We start from the raw sequence: 20,598 nt of genomic DNA on the forward strand, positions 1-20,598 counted from the left end.
AGAGTAGGGGTTAAAGGTAGTTAGTCAGACTGGCAAAAGATGGGAAGTGGTGTTCCACAAGGATCGGTGCTGTTGTTCACCATTTGCATAAATGATATGGAATCGGGAATCGGAAGTACAATTTCAAAATTGGTGGACAACACCAAATTGGGGGGTGTAGTTAATACTGAGGAGGACTGAGAAAAAATACAGGAAGACATTAATAAACTTGCAGAATGGGCATGTAATTGGCAAATGAATTAAGTGTGAGGTGATACATTTTGATAAGAAGAATAAGGAGAACACATACTCATTGGAAAATAAGAGTCCCAATGGGGTAGAGGAGCAAAGGGATCTGGGAGTACAGATACATAAATCACTAAAAGTAGCTACGCAGCTTAATAAGGGAATAGAAAAAGCAAACCAAGCACTAGGGTTCATTTCTAGAGGGATAGAATTGAAAAGCAGAGAAGTTACGTTAAACTTGTATAGAACCTTGGTTAGACCACACTTGGGGTAGTGTGAACAGTTCTGGTCTCCATATTATAAAAATGATATAGAGGTACTGGAGAAGGTGCAAAAAAAAAGTTCTGGATGATACCAGAACTGACAGGTTATTCCTATCAGGAAAGATCGAACAGGCTGTGGCTCTTTTAACCAGAAAAGAGAAGACTGAGGGGTGAACTAATAGAGGTCTTTAAGATTTTGAAAGGGTTTGCTAGTGTAGACGTAGAGAAGGTGACTCCAGTTGCAGGGGAGACCAGAACTAGGGGCAATAAATATAAGATAGTCACTAATAAATCCAATAGAGAATTCAGGAGAAACTTCTTTACCCAGAGTGTAGTTAGAATGTGGAATTTAGTACCATAAGGAGTAGTTGAGGAGACTACCATAGATGCATTTAAGGGAAAGGTAGATAAACTCATGAGGGAGAAAGAAATAGCCTTTCTTCATCTAAACCTGTGCTAATAGGGTTAGATGAAGTAGGGTGGGGGGAGGTTCGTGTGGAGCATAAACACCGGCATGGACCTGTTGGGCCGAATGGCCTGCTTTTGTGCTGTACATTCTATGCAATTCTGAGTGAGATATGAAGCTAAGCTCTTTAGGTGCTTTGACTACCTTCAAGGCAAGGTAACGTGAACAGGCTTTGGATAAGCAGTGTTCACAATTCCCATGAACTTCTTCACATGTGAGTTTTTAGACGTAGATACTGCAAGCACAGTTCTGTATGTAGTCTTAAGATGAATGTTCTGAAACAATAATAAATGAAGTTAATTGTCTGACATATTGCTGTCTCTGGCTTTTTGAATCTGTTTTAAAAAGGATAAGGAAGGAATTATCCAACATCTAGCTTCCCCTTAAATGCATCCATGCTAATCAACTACTCCATGTGGTAGCAAGTTCCACCTTCTCACCACTCCCTGAGTAAAGAAGTTTCTCCTGAATTCTTTTTTTTATTTGTTCATGGGATGTGGGCGTCGCTGGCGATGTGGGCGTCGCTGGCAAGGCCGGCATTTATTGCCCATCCCTAATTGCCCTTGAGAAGATAGTGGTGAGCCGCCTTCTTGAACCGCTGCAGTCCGTGTGCTGACGGTTCTCCCTCAGTGTTGTTAGGAAGGGAGTTCCAGGATTTTGACCTAGCGACGATGAAGGAATGGCGATATATTTCCAAGTCGGGATGGTGTGTACTTGGAGGGGAACGTGCAGGTGGTGTTGTTCCCATGTGCCTGCTGCTCTTGTCCTTCTAGGTGGTAGAGTTCGTGGGTTTGGGAGGTGCTGTCGAAGAAGCCTTGGCAAGTTGCTGCAGTGCATCCTGTGGATGGTACACACTGCAGCCACAGTGCGTCGGTGGGGAAAGGAGTGAATGTTTAGGGTGGTGGATGGGGTGCCAATCAAGTGGGCTGCTTTGTCCTGGATGGTGTCGAGCTTCTTGAGTGTTGTTGGAGCTGCACTCATCCAGGCAAGTAGAGAGTATTCCATCACACTCCTGACTTGTGCCTTGTAGATGGTGGAAAGGCTTTGGGGAGTCAGGAGGTGAGTCACTCGCCGCAGAATACCCAGCCTCTGACCTGCTCTTGTAGCCACAGTATTTATATGGCTGGTCCAGTTAAGTTTCTGGTCAATGGTGACCCCCAGGATGTTGATGGTGGGGGATTCGGCGATGGTAATGCCGTTGAATGTCAAGGGGAGGTGGTTAGACCCTCTCTTGTTGGAGATGGTCATTGCCTGGCACTTATCTGGCGCGAATGTTACTTGCCACTTATGAGACCAAGCCTGGATGTTGTCCAGGTCTTGCTGCATGTGGGCTCGGACTGCTTCATTATCTGAGGGGTTGCAAATGGAACTGAACACTGTGCAATCATCAGCGTACATCCCCATTTCTGACCTTATGATGGAGGGAAGGTCATTCATGAAGCAGCTGAAGATGGTTGGGCCTAGGACACTGCCCTGAGGAACTTCTGCAGCAATGCCCTGGGGCTGAGATGATTGGCCTCCAACAACCACTACCATCTTCCTTTGTGCTAGGTATGACTCCAGCCACTGGAGAGTTTTCCCCCTGATTCCCATTGACTTCAATTTTACTAGGGCTCCTTGGTGCACACTCGGTCAAATGCTGCCTTGATGTCAAGGGCAGTCACTCTCACCTCACCTCTGGAATTCAGCACTTTTGTCCATGTTTGGACCAAGGCTGTAATGAGGTCTGGAGCCGGGTGGTCCTGGTGGAATCCAAACTGAGCATCGGTGAGCAGGTTATTGGTGAGTAAGTTCCACTTGATAGCACTGTCGACGACACCTTCCATCACTTTGCTGATGATTGAGAGTAGACTGATGGGGCAGTAATTGGCCGGATTGGATTTGTCCTGCTTTTTGTGGACAGAACATACCTGGCAATTTTTCACATTGTCGGGTAGATGCCAGTGTTGTGACTATCTTATATTTATGGCCTCTAGTTTTGGACTCCCCCACAAGAGGAAACATCTTCTCTACGTCTACCCTATCAAAAATCTGCATAATTTTAAAGACCTCTGTCAGGTCACCTCTCAGTCTTCTCTTTTCTAAAGAAAAGGACCTCAGCCTGTTTAGTCTTTCCTGATAGTTGTACCCTCTCAGTTTTATATCATGCTTGTAATTCTTTTTTGCACTTTCTCCAGTGCTTCCATATCCTTTTTGTAATATGGAGACCAGAACTATGCACAGTATTCCAAGTGTGGTCAAACCAAGGTTTGATACAAGTTTAACATAACTTCTCTGCTTTTGAATTGTATTCCTCTGGAAATGAACCCCAGTGCTTTGTTTGCATTTTTTATGGTTTTGTTAACCCGCGTTGCTACTTTTAATGATTTGTGAATCTGTACCCCTAGTCCCTTTGCGGCTGTACTCCATTTAGACTCTTATTTTCCAAGGAGTAGGTGGCCTCCTTATTCCTCCTACCAAAATGCACAACCTCACACTTACCTATATTGAAATTCATTTGCCATTTAGCCATCCATTCTGCAAGTTTGTTAATGTCTTCTTGTATTTTGTCGCAGTCCTCCTCGGTATTAAGTATACCCCCAATTTGGTGTCATCCACAAATTTTGACGTCGTGCTTCCGATTCCCGAGTCCAAATCATTTAGGTAAATGGTGAACAACAGTGGTCCCACCACCGATCCTGTGGAACACCACTTCTCACCTTCCACCAGTCTGAGTAACTACCGTTAACCCCTACTCTCTGTTTTGTCGTCAGTTTGCTATCCATCTGCTACTTGTCCCCGAATCCACATTCTCTGACCTTAGTCATGTGTCCAATATGTGGTACCTTATTGAAGGCCTTCTGAAAGTTGCATTGGTACAATAAGGGGTAATTCTCTGAAGGCTGAGTTAAGGGGTTTGGGGAATGCCTGAACCCTATCAATTCTTCATCTAATCCGTGCTGCATTTGACCTGAAAATGCACAATTCTGACACAAAGATAAGGGCAGTTGAGAGAGGCCATTTGGTCCATCTAGCTTATGCTTCCATAGAAACCCACATCTCCTCAGCCCAGCATCTAACTGCCTCAGAAATGACTCCAGAGTTTTTGCCCCCAATACAGGAATCAGAAGACCATTCCAGGTATTAATCATCCTGTGTGAAGAAGTGCTTAGTATCAGTCCTGAACTTGCCTTTTACCAGTTATGTACCCATGTCGCCTTGTCCTCCAGTCATGGTTTAACTTGAAATAGTGCTCCAGGTTTACCTTTCCTATTACACTTACTCTCCTATATACCTCTATAATGTCCCCTATCATTCATCTCCTTTCAAGGAATCCAAGTTTTTCTAACCTCTTCTCGTAACTCAATCCTCTGACACTAGTTCAGCCTTGTAGCCCTTCTCTAAATCGCTTCCAGGTCTTGGATGTTTCCTTTGTGCCTTGGTAACCTGAACTGAACATAGTATTAAAGGTGAGGCCTGACCAGGGTGACAAGTCACAGACTTACACTGTACTGATTTGATGACATAGCTCAGCATTCCGTTAATTGCTGCTCTACAATGATTGGGTTTGGTCAATGTTGAGTCTGGAATCACTCCCAGATCTCTTTCAGCCTTGTCCCTAGCTGACATAATCATTCACTATATATTAACTACTATTTGTTTCAACCCTGTATGTATGCATCCTCCTTTGCTATTCCTCTTGCTCTTAAAATACTGGAAATATTTCTTACTGTTGCATTAGCCTTCTACAGCTATGATCTACTTCTCTTTGCCCCTCTGACTGCCTTTGTTACATTTTATTTTAAATACTGGCACTAAAAGGAAAAAATTATCTCACTCCCCAGTACTGCCATTCATCCCCCATTCCAACAAGCACAGAAATTCACTGAACAAACCCCGTACATGTGCAATAAATATGACCCTTCCACACTCACAAGCCCAATAACAACACCGTTATCTGACATCTAGATTCCAGGATATTGGAAGGCGCTTGGATTTCTTGCTGTGAGCGTAAGCAGATCTGGGATTCTTTACACATTTTTCCACGCTCACCTGCTCCCTCCTGTGTTCTTTAGCTTTCTCATTTCTTTCTGTGTCGTATACTGAGATGCTCAGTTCATTCGCCCTGCGTTCTGCTCCCCTGTCCTTGAGAATTTCACGTACCTTAAACGTAATAATAATCACAGTATCAACTGTTAACTGAATGCTTTTGAAATTTAGATCCTGTTCAGTAAATACTTCAGGGTAGAATTTCTGATTGGCAAAGTTCACATCGAACATTTAACGGGGTCAGTGCGTTCCTGAACACTCTATTTTTACAAAGGCATTAACTCATTTACTGTAAATTGGTTCCTGCCTGCATAAAAATAGAACACACATTATAGAACAAGCGCACTATTTGATGTGAACTTTGTATGTTTTTTTTTGTGTCAAAATGACCCAGTTTGCAGATTGCACTTTCACCATGCCCTACATTGGTGGCTGCTGAGGTTCAGTGCTCAAGTGTCTGGAGTAGTACTCTCGCCTCTGGGTCAGAAAGTTGTGGGTTCAAGTCCCACTCTGTGAACTTGAGCACATAATCTAGGCTGATACTCCAGTGCTGCACTGTTGGAGGTGCCATCTTTTGAATGAGACATTAAACCAAGGCCCTGACTGCCCTCTCAGGTGGATAGAAGAGTTCCCATGGCAGTATTTCAAAGCAGGGGAGTACACTACGGTGTCCCGGCCAATATTTATCCCTCATCCAACATCACTTAAACAGATAATCTAATCTGTTCATTATCACATTGCTGTTTGTGGCATCTTGCTGTGCGCAGATTGGCTGCCATGTTTCCTACATTGCAACTGTGACTATACTTCAAAAGTATTTCATTGGCTGTAAAGCGCTTTGGGATGTCCTGAGGTCATGAAAGGCACTATATAAATGCAAGTCTTTGTTTTTCTATTTGACCCTGAGCTGAGCTACCTACCAAATATCCTCTCCATCTCTAAGACCGCCTACTTCCATCTCCTCAATATCGCCTGTCTCCACCCGTGATACGCCTAAGCCCATCGACTACTGAAACCCTCATCCATGCCTTTGTTACCTCCAGACTCAACTATTCCAATTCTCTCTTGGCCGCCTCCTACCTTTGACCCTCCGTAAACTTCAACTCTTCAAAAGTACTTTTGAAGTGTAGTCACTGTTGTAATGTAAGACGCTGAGGTTGCAAACAGTCTGATTCAGCCTCAGGTAGTGGTCAGGGAGGGGGATGGAGTCGGTGGCTGGAGAACAGAGTTTGTGGCGGGGACCAAAGACAATGGCTTTGGTCTTCCCAATATTTAATTGGAGGAAATTTCTCCTCATCCAATACTGGATGTCGCTGATTCATCTACCCATCAAGTGGATGCCCAAAGTTGCTAGAGACTGAGCCATTTCCCATAGAAGAGTTCAGCAGCCAATGGGCTGAGGAATAGAATCATAGAATCATAGAAAGGTTACAGCACGGAAAGAGGCCATTCGACCCATCGAGTCTGCGCCTACTCTATGCAAGAGCAATCCAGCTAGTCCCACTCCCCCACCCTATCCCCATAGCCCTGCAATTTTTTTCCTTTCAAGTACTTATCCAGTTCCCTTTTGAAGGCCATGATTGAATCTGCCTCCACCACCCCCTCGGGCAGTGCAATCCAGATCCTAACCACTCGCTGTGTAAAAAAGTTTTTCCTCATGTCACATTGGTTCTTTTGCCAATCACCTTAAATCTATGTCCTCTGGTTCTTGATCCTTCCACCAATGGGAACAGTTTCTCTCTATCTACTCTGTCTAGACCCTTCATGATTTTGAATACCTCTATCAAATCTCCTCGCCACCGTGTCTGTTCCAAGCAGAACAATCCCAGCTTCTCCAGTCTATCCATGTAACTAAAGTCCCTCATCCCTGGAATCATTCTGGTAAATCTCTTCTGCACCCTCTCTAAGGCCTTCACATCTTTCCTAAAGTGCGGTGCCCTGAACTAGACACAATACTCCAGTTGTGGCCGAACCAGTGTTTTATAAAGGTTCATCATGACTTCAATACTTTTGTACTCTTTGCCTCAATTAATAAAGCCCAGGATCCCGTATGCTTTTTTAACCGTTTTCTCAACCTGCCCTGCCACCTTCAACAATTTGTGCACATATACCCCCAGATCTCTCTGTTCCTATACCCCTTTTAGAGTTGTGCCCTCTAGTTTATATTGCCTCTCCTCATTCTTCCTACTGAAATGTATCACCTCGCATTTTTCTGTGTTAAATTTCATCTGCCACATGTCCGCCCATGCCACCAGCCTGTCTATATCCTCTTGAAGGCTATCACTATCCTCCTCAATGTTTACTACCCTTCCAAGTTTTGTGACATCTGCAAATTTTGAAATTGTGCCCTGTACACCCAAGTCCAAGTCATTAATATATATCAAGAAAAACAGTGGTCCCAGCACCGACCCCTGGGGAACACCACTGTACAACTCCCTCCAGTCCGAAAAACAACCATTCACCACTACTCTCTGTTTCCTGTTACTTAGCCAATTCTGTATCCATGTTGCTAATACCCCCTTTATTCCATGGCCCCAATCTTGATGATAAGCCTATCATGCGGCACTTAATCAAACGCCTTTTGAAAGTACACATACACCACATCAACTGCATTGCCCTCATCGACCCTCTCTGTTACCTCATCAAAAAATTCTATCAGGTTAGTTAAACAAATAGTTGCCTTTAACAAATCCGTGCTGGCTTTCCCTAATCAATCCACACTTGTCCAAGTGATTGTTAATTCTGTCCCGGATTATCGTTTCTAAAAGTTTCCCCACCACTGAGGTTAAACTGACTGGCCTATAGTTGCTGGGTTTATCCTTACACCCTTTTTTGAACAAGGGTGTAACATTTGCAATTCTCCAGTCCTCTGGCACCACCCCAGTATCTACGGATGTTTGGAAGATTATGGCCAGTACCTCCGCAATTTCCACCCTTACTTCCCTCAGCAACCTAGGATGCATCCCATCTGGACCAGGTGACTTATCTACTTTAAGTACAGCTAGTCGCTATAGTACCTCTTCTTTATCAATTTTTAGCCCATCTAGGATCTCAACTACATCTTGCTTTACTGAGACTTTGGCAGCATCTTCTTCCTTGGTAGAGGCAGATGCAAAGTTCTCATTTAGTACCTTGGCCATCCCCTCTGCCTCCATGAGTCGATCTCCTTTATGGTCCATAATCGGCCCCACCCCTCCTCTTACTACCCGTTTACTGTTTACATGCCTGTAAAAGACTTTTGGATTCCCTTTTATGATAGCCGCCAGTCTATTCTCATGCTCTCTCTTTGCCCCTCTTATTTCCTTTCTCACTTCCCTTCTGAACTTTCTACATTCTGCTTGGTTCTCACTTGTGTTATCAACCTGACATCTATCATACGCCCCTTTTTTCCGTTTCATCTTACTCACTATCTCTTTTGTCATCCAGGGAGCTCTAGCTTTAGTTGCCCTACCTTTCTGCCTCATGGGAATGTGCCTAGACTGTACCTGAACCATCTCCTCTTTAAAGGCCGCCCAATTACAGTTTTGCCTGCCAATCTTTGATTCCAATTTACCCGGGCCAGGTCTGTTCTCATCCCACTGAAATCAGCCCTCCTCCAATTGAATATTTTTACTTTAGAGTGGTCTGTGTCCTTTTCCATAGCTATTCTATACCTTATGATACTATGATCGCTGTTCCTTAAATACCCCCCCACTGACACTTGCTCCACTTGGCCCTCTTCATTCCCTAGAAAGTTATCCTGAATGCATTTCAAAAATTCCTCCCCCTTTTTGCCCCTTATTATTATTGTTATCCCAGTCTATATTAGGATAGTTGAAGTCCCCAGTTATCACTACTCTATGGCTTTTGCACCTCTCTGTAATTTCTCTGCAAATTTGCTCCTCTATATCCTTCCCACTAGTTGGTGGCCTATAGAATACACCCAGTAGTGTAATGGCACCTCTTTTATTTCTTAACTCTAACCAAATAGATTCTGTCCTTGACTCCTCCAGGACATCCTTTCTCCCCAGTACTGCAATGTTCTCCTTAATCAATGCTGCCACCACCCCCTCCACTTTCTTTCCTTCCCTATCTTTCCTGAACACCTTATACCCAATCCTGCCCTTTTTTGAGCCAGGTCTTCATTATCGCCACGACATCGTATTCCCATGTGACTATTTGCGCCTGCAGCTCACCAACCTTGTTTACCATGCTTCGTGCGTTTACACACATGCACTGCAAACCAGTCCTAGACTTTCTTGTACTCTCTCTCTTAGTCTGATCCTACCTAATAATGTACTATTACTTGCTCTAATGCTATCTTTCTCTCCTGATCCTTTGTGGCCCTTGTTTCTCCTTTCCAATGCTACATCCTGGTGCCCATCCCCCTGCCAAATTAGTTTAAACGCTCCCCCACAACACTAGTGAATCTCCCCGCGAGGTCATTGGCCCCAGCTCTGTTGAGGTACAACCCATCTGGCCTGTATAAGTCCCACCTTCCCCAGAACTGGTCCCAATGCCCCAGGAATCTAAAGCCCTCCCTCCTGTACCATCTCTCCATGCATTCATCTGCTCTATCCTCCTATTTCTATACTCGTTAGCGCGTGGCACCAGGAGTAATCTGGAGATTACTACCTTTGAGGTCCTGCTTCTTAATCTCTTTCCTAACTACTTAAAATCTGCCTGCAGGACCTCATCACTCTTTCTATCTATGTCATTGGTACAGATATGAGGCTGTTCACCCTTCCCCCCAAGAATGTTCTGCAGCCGCTCAGTGACATCCTTGACCCTCCATGGTTGGAGACGGGCGATATTACGGAGGTGGAAGTAGACGATCTAACCAACCCTATGTGAAGATTCAAGGTAGCATTTTGAGGCCATTTTTAAAATGTTTTTCCATTTTTTTTCTTTTATCCTCTGTCTCATTAGCTTGTCAAAAGTTTTGTGCCATTTGTTGGGGCACTTTGTACTCAAAGGTGACGACCCTGTTGGAAAGAGAATTGGTCTAGATGACTGGGCTAATGATTGTAAAGAACAATACAAGTGAGGCAAGCTCTCCCAGGCATTTCACAGATCCGAACAGCCCATCTGGGGTCAACACTCTACTGCTTTCTGCTGCAGCAAATTCCTCAGGAGAATTATTGAGAAACAAAAGCAAGGGGTCAAAGACTATGCTGCAGGACACCATGGGATTGAATCTCCGCAAGGGGTTCTCCCGATCGTCCGACATAATTTTGGCAGAAGAGCCACTGAAAATCCAGAGAAACGGTGCAAACACTGTTTACGCAGTTTCTTTAGGGTTTTCCTCGGATCCTGCCCTGTGTAAATTAAACTCCCTCATTAAACCGGTAAAAAGTAATAGAGGGGAATCGGAGAGCAATGACCACATGATGCCAAGCTTGGATTTTAACAGCCTGACGATTGTAGGAAGACGGCAAGCCTGGGGGAGATAAGGAAACAACTACTCTGAATCACACCCCAGTAAAGGTCTGCATCTTCAAGAGAGCAGGCTGGAAGGAGAATTGCAAGACAGAAATCAATGATACGCCTTGGAGAATAAATGGTTAGCTGGTTAGAAAACAGTTCTGGGTAATGCTCTCACCTCTGAGTCAGAAGGAACGTAGGAACAGGAGTAGGCCAATTAACCCTTCAAGCCTGTTCCCGCCATTCAATTAGATCATAACTGATCAATATCTTAACTCCATCTTGGTTCTGTAACCCTTAATACCCATGCCTAACAAAGATCTATCAATCTCAGGTTTGAAATTTTCAACTGACCCCCAGCCTCAATAGCTTTTTTGGGGAGAGAGTTCCAGATTTCCACTACCCTTTGTACAAAGAAATGCTTCCTGACATCACCCCTGAATGACCTAGCTCTAATTGTTCTGGACTCCCCACCAGAGGAAGTAGTTTCTCTCTACCCACCCTATCAAATCCTTTAATCATCTTAAACACTTCAATTAGATCACCCCCTAATCTGCTATACTCAAGGGAATACAAGCCTGGTCTATGAAACCTGTTCTCATAATTTAACCTTTTTAGCCCCGGTATTATTCTGGTGAATCTGCACTGTACCCCCTCCAAGGCCAATAGATCGTTCCTGAGGTGCGGTGCCTAGAATTGAAAGCAGTACACTAAATGGGGTCTAACCAAAGCAGAAGGCTGTGGGTTCAAGCCCCATGATGGATTTAAGCAGATAATTTAGGCTGACACTTTAGTGCATCACTGAGGGAGTGCTGCATTGCCAGAGATACTGTCTTTCAGATGAGACGTTAAACATAGGCCTTGTCTGACTGCTCAGTTAGACGTAAAGGATCCCATGGCACTTTGTCAAAGAAGATCAAGGACTTTTTATCTTGGAAAATTGTGGCCTTGCAAGGAGATATGACTGAGATCTTTAAAGCAATGAGGGGATCAGATTCTGTCCCTAGTCAGGGGAGAACTAGGAGGCATCCATTCAAGTTACAAAAGCATAGAAATAGGTTAGATTCCAGGAAGTTCATCTTTTTGCAGAGACTAGTCAAACTAGAAGTTATCAGGACATGCAGTGAGTGTGGATTCACTGCAAGTGTTCAAAGGGGAACTAGATGAGTTCCTGCAAGTGGATTACAGAGATGGGTGGATTGACAAGGATGGTGATACCAGTCACTGTGATTTCCTGGAGCTTGCTTGATTGCCTGTGGCAATTGGAGAGGAATCGCACAGCTTTTTTCCTAAAATGGCCCAAGTTTTAAAAATTTTATTGCCTGTCCCGGGAGGGTTGGGGCGGGGGGGAGTGGTGGGATGGGGTTAATGGAGTGAGAAGGTTGCACCACGTGGGATGAGATATTCCAGTCCTTTTTAATATGTTCATATGTTCCCTTGGTGTCCTGGGCAATATTTATCCCTCAAACAGCACCACTGATTAACTGTCCATTCATCTCATTTGCTGTCCGTGGGACCTTGCTGTTTGAAAATTGGCTGCCACGTTTGCCTACATAACAACAGTGACTACACTTCAAAAATAGTTCATTGGCTGCAAAGTGCTTTGGGACATCCTGAGGATGTGAAAGGCGGTCTACATAAATTCAAGCTTTCTCGTTCTCAAGCTGAAAGCTCCTGGTATCGTGCATTGCAAATTAACATATTTGTAGGTGGCTCAGACACTACCTCATGCTCAGAATCTCTGACGTTTTGCATCGACCTGGCCTGTGTCTTCAATAGTTCCATCAAAGTCTGATACAGAACCACATTTTTCATTGGCTTTGCCAGTGGGTCAACCTGCAGGACATTAAAAATATTGGATGGATTTCTTAAACGCCAGAATCTGAATTATTTTTCTCGTAGTTACAGGTTTAGATATCTCTCCTCAGAAGGTAGAAAATAACAGTCACATCTGCTACGCAAAAGTACAATGTAAATTAGACTGACACAAGGGGGTAAATTTTAACCTCAAGAATGGGTGGGTTGGAGTCAGATGTGAATGTAAAAATTGTAAAAATGTAAAACCCAACCCCAACTCGCCTCCAACCTGCCCACTTCCATTTTTAACGGAGACTGGTTGAGGGGTGGGTGAACAACCCGCTCTCAGGAGACAGGTCGATCAGTGAAATCTTTTAAGGAGGCTACGGGCCTCCATTTTAATAGGTTTTTTATTTTTAACTCCTGAGGGCTGGGATTCCTGGGCTTTCTGATTCTTGCCACGTGAGAGGAGGCGAGAAGGCCCGGATCGACAGGTGAGTGCCTTCATTGCACTGCATGTGGGCCAGGAGGAGCGGGAGTGTTCCCTCTAGGCCCAAGAAGCCTACCTGCCGCAATCCCCCACATGCGATCAACCGACCCCACCCCCACTATCTCCAAACCTCCCCATGTCAAACCCCCCCATGTCCGATCCCCCTCCCACAATCTCCGATCATCCCATGATCCTCGAGCCCCCCCCACAAGATCTCCAACCTCCCCAACAAGTTCTGACACCCCCAATGTCCGACCCTCCATGACTGAGCCCCTGATGACCGACCCCTCCCGATGACCCCCCCAGTGACCCCTGACCCTGATGACTCCCCCGATGATCTCTCATGACCGACAACCCCCCGATGTCCCACCCTCACGACTGCCCCCCCACCCTCGTCCTAAGACTTATCTGCTGGCATCCGCTCCCTGGCTGCCCTCCCGACATCTGGTTGGCTGTCGGGCGGGAAAACTACTGAAAAAAATTGAAAGATGTCCTTACATCAAAATTGTAAGGACGTCCGGGAAACCCATACTTCTGAGTTTCCCATTAGGAAATCGCCCACCCACCCCCGCTCCCCTCCCTGCCCCCCCTGCCCCCCCACCCCGACTCCAGCTCTCTTCCCAGCTCCCCATTAAAATTTCCCCCAAGATCCCTGAATATTAACTTTTACCTGTTGCTGGCCATACACGCTATCTCTCTGGCCTCTCTGATGGAGGGATGTAGGTCTGTACCTGCGATTCTCCACGCAGTGACCCACTGATTTCAGTCATTCATACGAACATAGGAACAGGAGTAGGTCATTCAGCCCCTTGAGCCTGCTCCACCATTTAATTAGATCAGAGCTGATCTGTATCTCAACTCCGTCCACCCACCTTTGAAACATATCCCTTGATACCCTTACCAAATAAAAATCTATTGACCTCAGCCTTGAAAATTTCAATTCACCCAGCATCCACAGCCTTTTTGGGGAGAGAGTTCCATATTTCCACTACCCTTTGTGTGAAAAAGTGCTTCCTAATTTTACTCCTGAATAGCCTAGCTCTAATTTTAAGATTGTGCCCCCTTGTTCTGGATTCCCCCACCAAAAGAAATAGTTTCTCTGTATCTACCCTGTCAACTTCCTTTATCATTTTAAAGACCTCAATTAGATCACTCCTCAACCGTCTAAACTCAAAGGAATACAAACCAAGTTTATACAATTGTCCTCATAATTTAACCCATTTGTCTTTCGTGGATCCAAAGTGGACGGTCTTACACTTCCCCATGTTGAGCTTCATCTGCCACAGTTTTGCCCATTCAATTAATCTGTCTATGTCCCTTTGTAATGTCCTGCTCCCATTTACAACTCTCTATAACTTTATCCAAGTTATTAAAGTATATGATGAAAAGCTGAGGCCCCAGTACTGATCCTTGGGGAACTTCACGTCACATTCCACCAATCAGAGTACTGTACATTATCTTTATTCCTACTCTCTCTCCTACCCTCCCAACCAATTACCAACCCATGTCACAAGGTTATCTCCAATTCCATGCACTCTTATTTTTGCTAATAATCTCTTATGCAGAACCTTATCAAATGCCTTCTGGAGGTCCATATAGACAACATCCATAGATACTCCCCTGCCCACCTTCTTAGTGACCTCCTCAAAATATTCAACTAGATTAGTCAGACATAACCTATCCTTCACAAATCCATGCTAACTCTCTTTGGTCAGCTCATACTTGTTCAAATGTTCAGTCACTCTGTCCCTAACGGTAGATTCTAGTAACTTCCTTACAACTGATGTTAAACTGACAGGTCTGTAGTTTTCAGGTTTCTTCCTCCCTCCTGTCTTAAATAATGGAGTAAAATTTGCAATTTTCTAATCCACGGGCACAATTCCCAAATCTAGAGAGCTTTAGAAAATTATTACAAACCTATCTGTAATTTTCCCCCATTGTTTCTTTTAATACCCTTTGGTAGAAACCATCAGGACCTGGAGATTTCTGAACCATAAGTCCCATTATTTTCTCCATTACCATTTTAAACTGATATTAAATCAACTATATGTCTTAATTTTATTTATTTTCAGGTTGCCTTGTACTGCTGGTATTTGTCCTCTTCCTCTATTGTGGAAACGGAACAAAATATTCATTTAACAAGTCTGCCATTTCCTTATTATCCATTAAAGTCTCATCTGCATCTGTCTTTAATGAACCCACATTATCTTACCATTCTCTTTTTCTTAATATATTTATTTTAAAAGTTCTTAATATATTTATAAACAGTTTTGATATCTCTTGCAAGTTTTTGTCCATTCTCCCTTTTTGCATCATTTATCACCTTCTTTGTATCCTTTTGTTGTTCTTTATGGTTATCACAGTCTGCTGGATTTCTACTTTTGTTGGCATTTGTGTAAGCCTTGTCTTTTAGTTTACTACTATCTCTTACCCTATTTGTTGACCACAAACGGAGCTTTTGCCTTTTAGTGGTATGTACACGTTTTGTGTGGTACTTAATACTTCTTTGAATATTTCCCATTGTTACCTATTAACAGCTCAGCCTAATTTACCATTATCAATTCAACAGTGGGCTGTCGAGAGTTGAGGTAAAAGTGAGTTGGCTTGAAATAGGGCCTGGCCCATATTGCGAGTGCCACTGTCCTAGAGGTTTACAATCCCATCCTTAACTGCTTTTGCCAACCCTAACCAGTGATACCAGAAACACTACAGGCCTGGGCACCAAATGCTGATCAGCTGCTTTTAGTTTATTCAGAGACAATCCCGGCATTCACATGGTTGTGGTTGTTACCAATCATCTCAACCCCAGGACATCACTGGAGGACCATCTCGAACAAGAGAGAGTCTAACCACCTCCCCTTGACATTCAATGGTATTACCATCACTAAGTCCTCCACCATCAATATCGTGGGGGCCACCATTAACCAGAAACTCAATTGGACTAGCCACATAAATACTGTGGCTACTACAGCAGGTCAGAGGCTGGGTATTCTGTGGCGAGTGGCTCACCTCCTGATTCCCCAAAGCCTTTCCACCACCTACAAGACACGAGTCAGGAATATGATGAAATACTCTCCACTGGCCTTGATGGGTGCAGCTGCAACAATACTCAAGAAGGTCGACACCATCCAAGACAAAGCAGCCCGCTTGATTAGTACTCCATCCAATAGCTTAAACATCCGCTCCCTCCATTACCAACATGCAGAATGCACCATCTACAGGATGCACTGCAGCAACTCACCAAGGCTTCTTCAGCAGCACCTCCTAAACCCGTGACCTCCACCATCTAGAGGGACAAGGGCAGCAGGTTCATGGGAACACCATCACCTCCAAGTTCCTGTCCAAGTCACACATTATCCCCGAAATGGAGATATATGACCATTCCTTCATTGTTGCTGGGTCAAAATCCCTACCTAACAGCATTGTGGGAGCACCTTCACCACACGGACTGCAGTGGTTCAAGAAGAAGGCCCACCGTCAACTTCTCAAGGGCAATTAGGGATTGGCAATAAATGATGGCCTTGCCAGCGACGGCCATATCTCCAGAATGAAGATTTAAAAAAAATTCCTACAGTGTACTTTTTGCTATGCAGATACTGTGTTATTCTACCTCGAAAGTGATGACAATCTGCTCCATGTTAACATCTTGGTCATCCTTTTGCATAAAGTTTGGCGGGAGGGCGAACTCCCGCTTCACTGCTGTGATCCTGTCGTCCTCTCGATGATATGTCAGCTGGATATGTTCCTCAGTGATCAGGAATATTTGCTCTGCCACATCCTGGTGGGCTGGCTTTTTTCTGTTTCTGGCAAAACGTTCTGTTATTTTCTAAAAGGCAAAGAGAGAAGCCAACAGCTCTTATTTATTTATATATATATTACTTGCTGTTTTCAACATTGTTTTAAAATGGCTTTACAGGAACGGTGACAACAATGAAGATGCAAAGAAAGAAAAGAAAGACTTGCATTTATATAGCGCCTTTCATGACCTCAGAATGCCACAAATCGCTTTACAGCCAATGAAGTACTTTTGAAGCGTAGTCATTGTTGTAATGTAGGAAGTGCAGCAGCCAAACTTATGCACAGCCAGGTCCCACAAACAGCAATGTGATAATGGTCAGATAATGTGCTTCGTGATGTTGGTTTAGGGATAAATATTAGTCAGGAATCTGAGGAGAACTCCGCTGCTCTTCTTCGAAATAATGCCATGGGATCTTTTACAAACACCTGACAGGGCAGACAGGACTTCGGTTTAACATCTCATCTGAAAGTACTGCACTGGAGTGTCAGCTAGATTTTGTGCTCATGTCTCTGGAGTGGGATTTGAACCCACAACCTCTGTTTCTGCCTCTCTCTGTGTTTTTTTTTCTCTGTTTTTTTTCCCTGTTTGTTTTTTTGTTGAATGTGTATTCGGGGGTTCTGCAGGTGACACCTCTCTGTCTGAACACGGTGATTGCCTTGGCAACGGGCAGTTGCAGGGGCAGTCTGTAAACACCATGTATTGTTCAATATGTATAAATGCGTAGGCTTCAAGGAGCTCTTGAAACATTTGCCTGAGGAAGGAGAAAATCTCCGAAAGCTTGTGAATTTAAAATAAAATTGCTGGACTATAACTTGGTGTTGTAAAATTGTTTACAATTCTGATTTAGAGGTGAGAAAGTTACCAACTGAGCCACGGCTCACGACATCCATTAAAAAATATGTTTTACAATTTTTGTTCCCTACCATTGTGAAAGCATTTCGGGCACCAGCAGCTCTCTGTTGCCTCTCTGTTGTGGTTGTTCTTCATGTGAAGGCCTAGACAAAGTGCCGGGGGGGGGGGGCTATCCAACCATGGAGGGCATCATAGCCGAGACCAGCCCTGTTCCCACACAGGGGCTGAATTTCCGTGGCAATTCTCCTGACTGTACTTTCGGCGGACGATCCACAGAAACGTTTCTCCAGGATTTCCACGGAACTTCCGCCAAAGTTACGTCGGCCAATCGGGAGAACCGCAGGTGTCGCTAGATCAAGAGGGGAGCCTCGAGAGCAACTGTGGAATAAATGTCAGGGCTGAGGCAGCAGGGGGCGGTCTTCTGAAGTTGAAGCTGAGGCACGTTGTTGGGGCGGAGTAGAAGAAGCTTCGCTCTGTATCCAGCTGTGTAGCCGCTGGCCCACGCTCGATGGTAATGCTGGTTGTCGGAACCTACCAGTTCCCAACACTGACATCCCTCACCTTGATGAGAACAAAATTCAAACCAAAATAGCTAATTAAGAATTTGTTTGCATTTGGAATTCATAGGAGCAGTTTTATTCTGTCTCCAGACACCTTCTCGGGCAACAGGTGTCATGGTCAAGAGCCTCCTGCGAGTGAGTCATGGGCCGCCTCTTGTCTAGAGCGAGGCTGAACAGTGTTGTCATACTCCATGTTCTGGGCTGCAGTCATATCAGCTGTTATTTCACTGCATATTACAGGGTAATATAAATAAATTGAATGACTTTAAGAAAATGAGAAATGCACCTCAGCTCCCATTGAGCACCGCTCTACTGCACCAGGGTAACATTGAGCACCCCTCTACTGCACCAGGGTAACATTGAGCACCCCTCTACTGCACCAGGGTAACATTGAGCACCCCTCTACTGCACCAGGGTAACATTGAGCACCCCTCTACTGCACCAGGGTAACATTGAGCACCCCTCTACTGCACCAGGGTAACATTGAGCACCCCTCTACTGCATCAGGGTAACATTGAGCACCCCTCTACTGCACCAGGGTAACATTGAGCACCCCTCTACTGCACCAGGGTAACATTGAGCACCCCTCTACTGCACCAGAGTAACATTGAGCACCCCTCTACTGCACCAGGGTAACATTGAGCACCCCTCTACTGCACCAGAGTAACATTGAGCACCCCTCTACTGCACCAGGGTAACATTGAGCACCCCTCTACTGCACCAGAGTAACATTGAGCACCCCTCTACTGCACCAGGGTAACATTATGCACGTGCTCTATGTGAAGTGACATTGAGCCACATTAACCAGGAAGGTCGCAGGTTTGATTCTCGAGTCGAGAATTTCCTCGGAGCTTTTCCCTGATCGGCTGCTGTAGCTTAGGTCGAAGCCCAGGGTAAACCGTGTAAACGGGGTTTCTGCTGATCTTCCACCGGCGATATGGCAGCCAATCGGGAGGAAATTCCCAGCATGGGTTTATGCTGAAAAGCTGGGATGGTGGTAGGGTCTCTGAGGATGGTGGTGTGAGCAGTATGTTTGGTCTCAGTGTGCCCGGGTTACTTCCTGCTCCTGACCACTATCCAGTGATCCTTTGCTAGACAACCTCAGCTGTGATGCCCTCCAAGGTTGAATAACTCGCCCGCACTCACTTTTTTAGGCTCATTCTTGAACAGTTGTCACTTGGCGAAGTGCCAGTGGCCTGCCGCAAGTAACAGCTTTCACGGGAGGTGCGGTAAGAGGAAGAAATCGAGGGGAGGAGGGAAGAAACAGATTACTTACCACAATGTTGCGAAAGTTTGAATGAACAACTCCCGGGAGCTTCACTTTCCTCATTCGTTTGGCAAATATTGCACTTCTGTAAATGAGGAAATCTGGCCTGTCTCTGAATGTCTCGGTCATCTCTGTGGGGGTTTCCACTCTGTCCACCAGTCCATCCACACGTAGCATGCTGTTGAACTGCATTGTTCTGTCAGTTTCTGGCTCAGATGATCTATATATGTGCTCTGCAAGCAATAAACACCAGGGAGGGGCGGTGTAGTAAATGAGACTGTCGGGACCGGTCTGCAAGTTAAAGCTTAAAGTGATCCAAAGCATTTCACAATTCCATTATCCTGAGTCCATTACTTTTATTTTTGCCAGTTTTCTTCCCTCCCCTTATGAAGTATCAACACTTGCTTGAGTGCGGTTACATGGCCGCCCCCAGCCCCCAACCCCACTATCTCCCCACCAAATGACGATTCTTCACATGTCAGCTTAGGCAGTGAGTGATAACAGGCTACTCCGTCATGGGAGGGCATCGCAGCCCAAGCTCAAACTGACCTCAGCCCATGTCCGTGTGTGTATCCCTGTGTTCCAGCAGAGGCTGCTGGACAGGGATCAGAAGCTGATTCCCATGCCCTATTGGTAGCTGAAACCTGTAGGCTTTGGCCCTTCGCCTTGGTTGCTCGATACAATAAAGCAAGGACGTAATTATGAAAGGGGAAGGTGCTCAGCTCCCTGGTGTGTGCTGAGTTCGCCGAACTCAGGGAGGGCAGCAACAAGGGTGCTAAGCCATGGTCTCTGCGGCCGTGAAATCGGGGTTCCCACTCCTAATCTCTATCTCGTGACCATCTGCTGGAAAATGCATATGTGGACATCATGTGAGGAATAGGATTAGCTTCACCTGTTTTGCATCCCCCCCGCACAAATTTGAATAGCTTCCTGACACTCACAATTGAATAATGACCGCTTGAATGAGTTACCAAAGTGTGGCATGTGCCCATTGAACTGTACCTGGCAACGAGTTGGCAGCCTAGGTTTTCCAACAGGCATTATTTTAACACCAGTGCCAAAACAACGCTAATGATTTAAGGGGAGCAGGGAAAAAAGATTGCAGTAAAGATAAAGCAGGAGACAGTGCGATGAGTTTTGATCTCAAAAACTGAGGGTGAAGGGAGGAGGAGGCGCATCTGCCTTTTATTCTCAGGGAATATTTAATCCACTATTACGCTTGCATTAAATACTAATTTTTCCCAATTATTTTTGTTCCCTCCAAAGTGTTTCGCAGAATTTATACACTTATCAAGATAAGGGGTGTTATTGTGAGGAAATGGAATATTTTACTATTTCAGGCATCCACTGTCGGTATCAAGCAATCCCAGCTCAGCTATTGCAGAGTAAAACGCCCTCTGCTCTGCTCCAATAAGTGCAGATGAGAACCCTGTTCTGTATCAGTGGG

General features: G+C 44.9%; 1 protein-coding gene across 2 annotated transcripts in view; it reads right to left on the reverse strand.

Annotated features, from left to right (window-relative positions):
- ccdc135 (coiled-coil domain containing 135) overlaps positions 1-20,598 on the reverse strand; it is a 124,317-nt gene that overhangs the window by 23,872 nt on the left and 79,847 nt on the right. For both annotated transcript variants that reach the window (XM_067991192.1, XM_067991191.1), the window contains exons 12-15: positions 19,161-19,384; positions 16,284-16,499; positions 12,112-12,222; positions 4,987-5,097 (exon numbers count right to left, since the gene is read on the reverse strand). In XM_067991192.1, the coding sequence (XP_067847293.1) occupies positions 4,987-5,097; positions 12,112-12,222; positions 16,284-16,499; positions 19,161-19,384 (662 nt within the window). The remainder of the gene's footprint in view (positions 1-4,986; positions 5,098-12,111; positions 12,223-16,283; positions 16,500-19,160; positions 19,385-20,598) is intronic.

The sequence above is a fragment of the Heptranchias perlo genome, chromosome 10 (genome assembly GCF_035084215.1).
Source record: "Heptranchias perlo isolate sHepPer1 chromosome 10, sHepPer1.hap1, whole genome shotgun sequence".
Taxonomy (NCBI): domain Eukaryota; kingdom Metazoa; phylum Chordata; class Chondrichthyes; order Hexanchiformes; family Hexanchidae; genus Heptranchias; species Heptranchias perlo.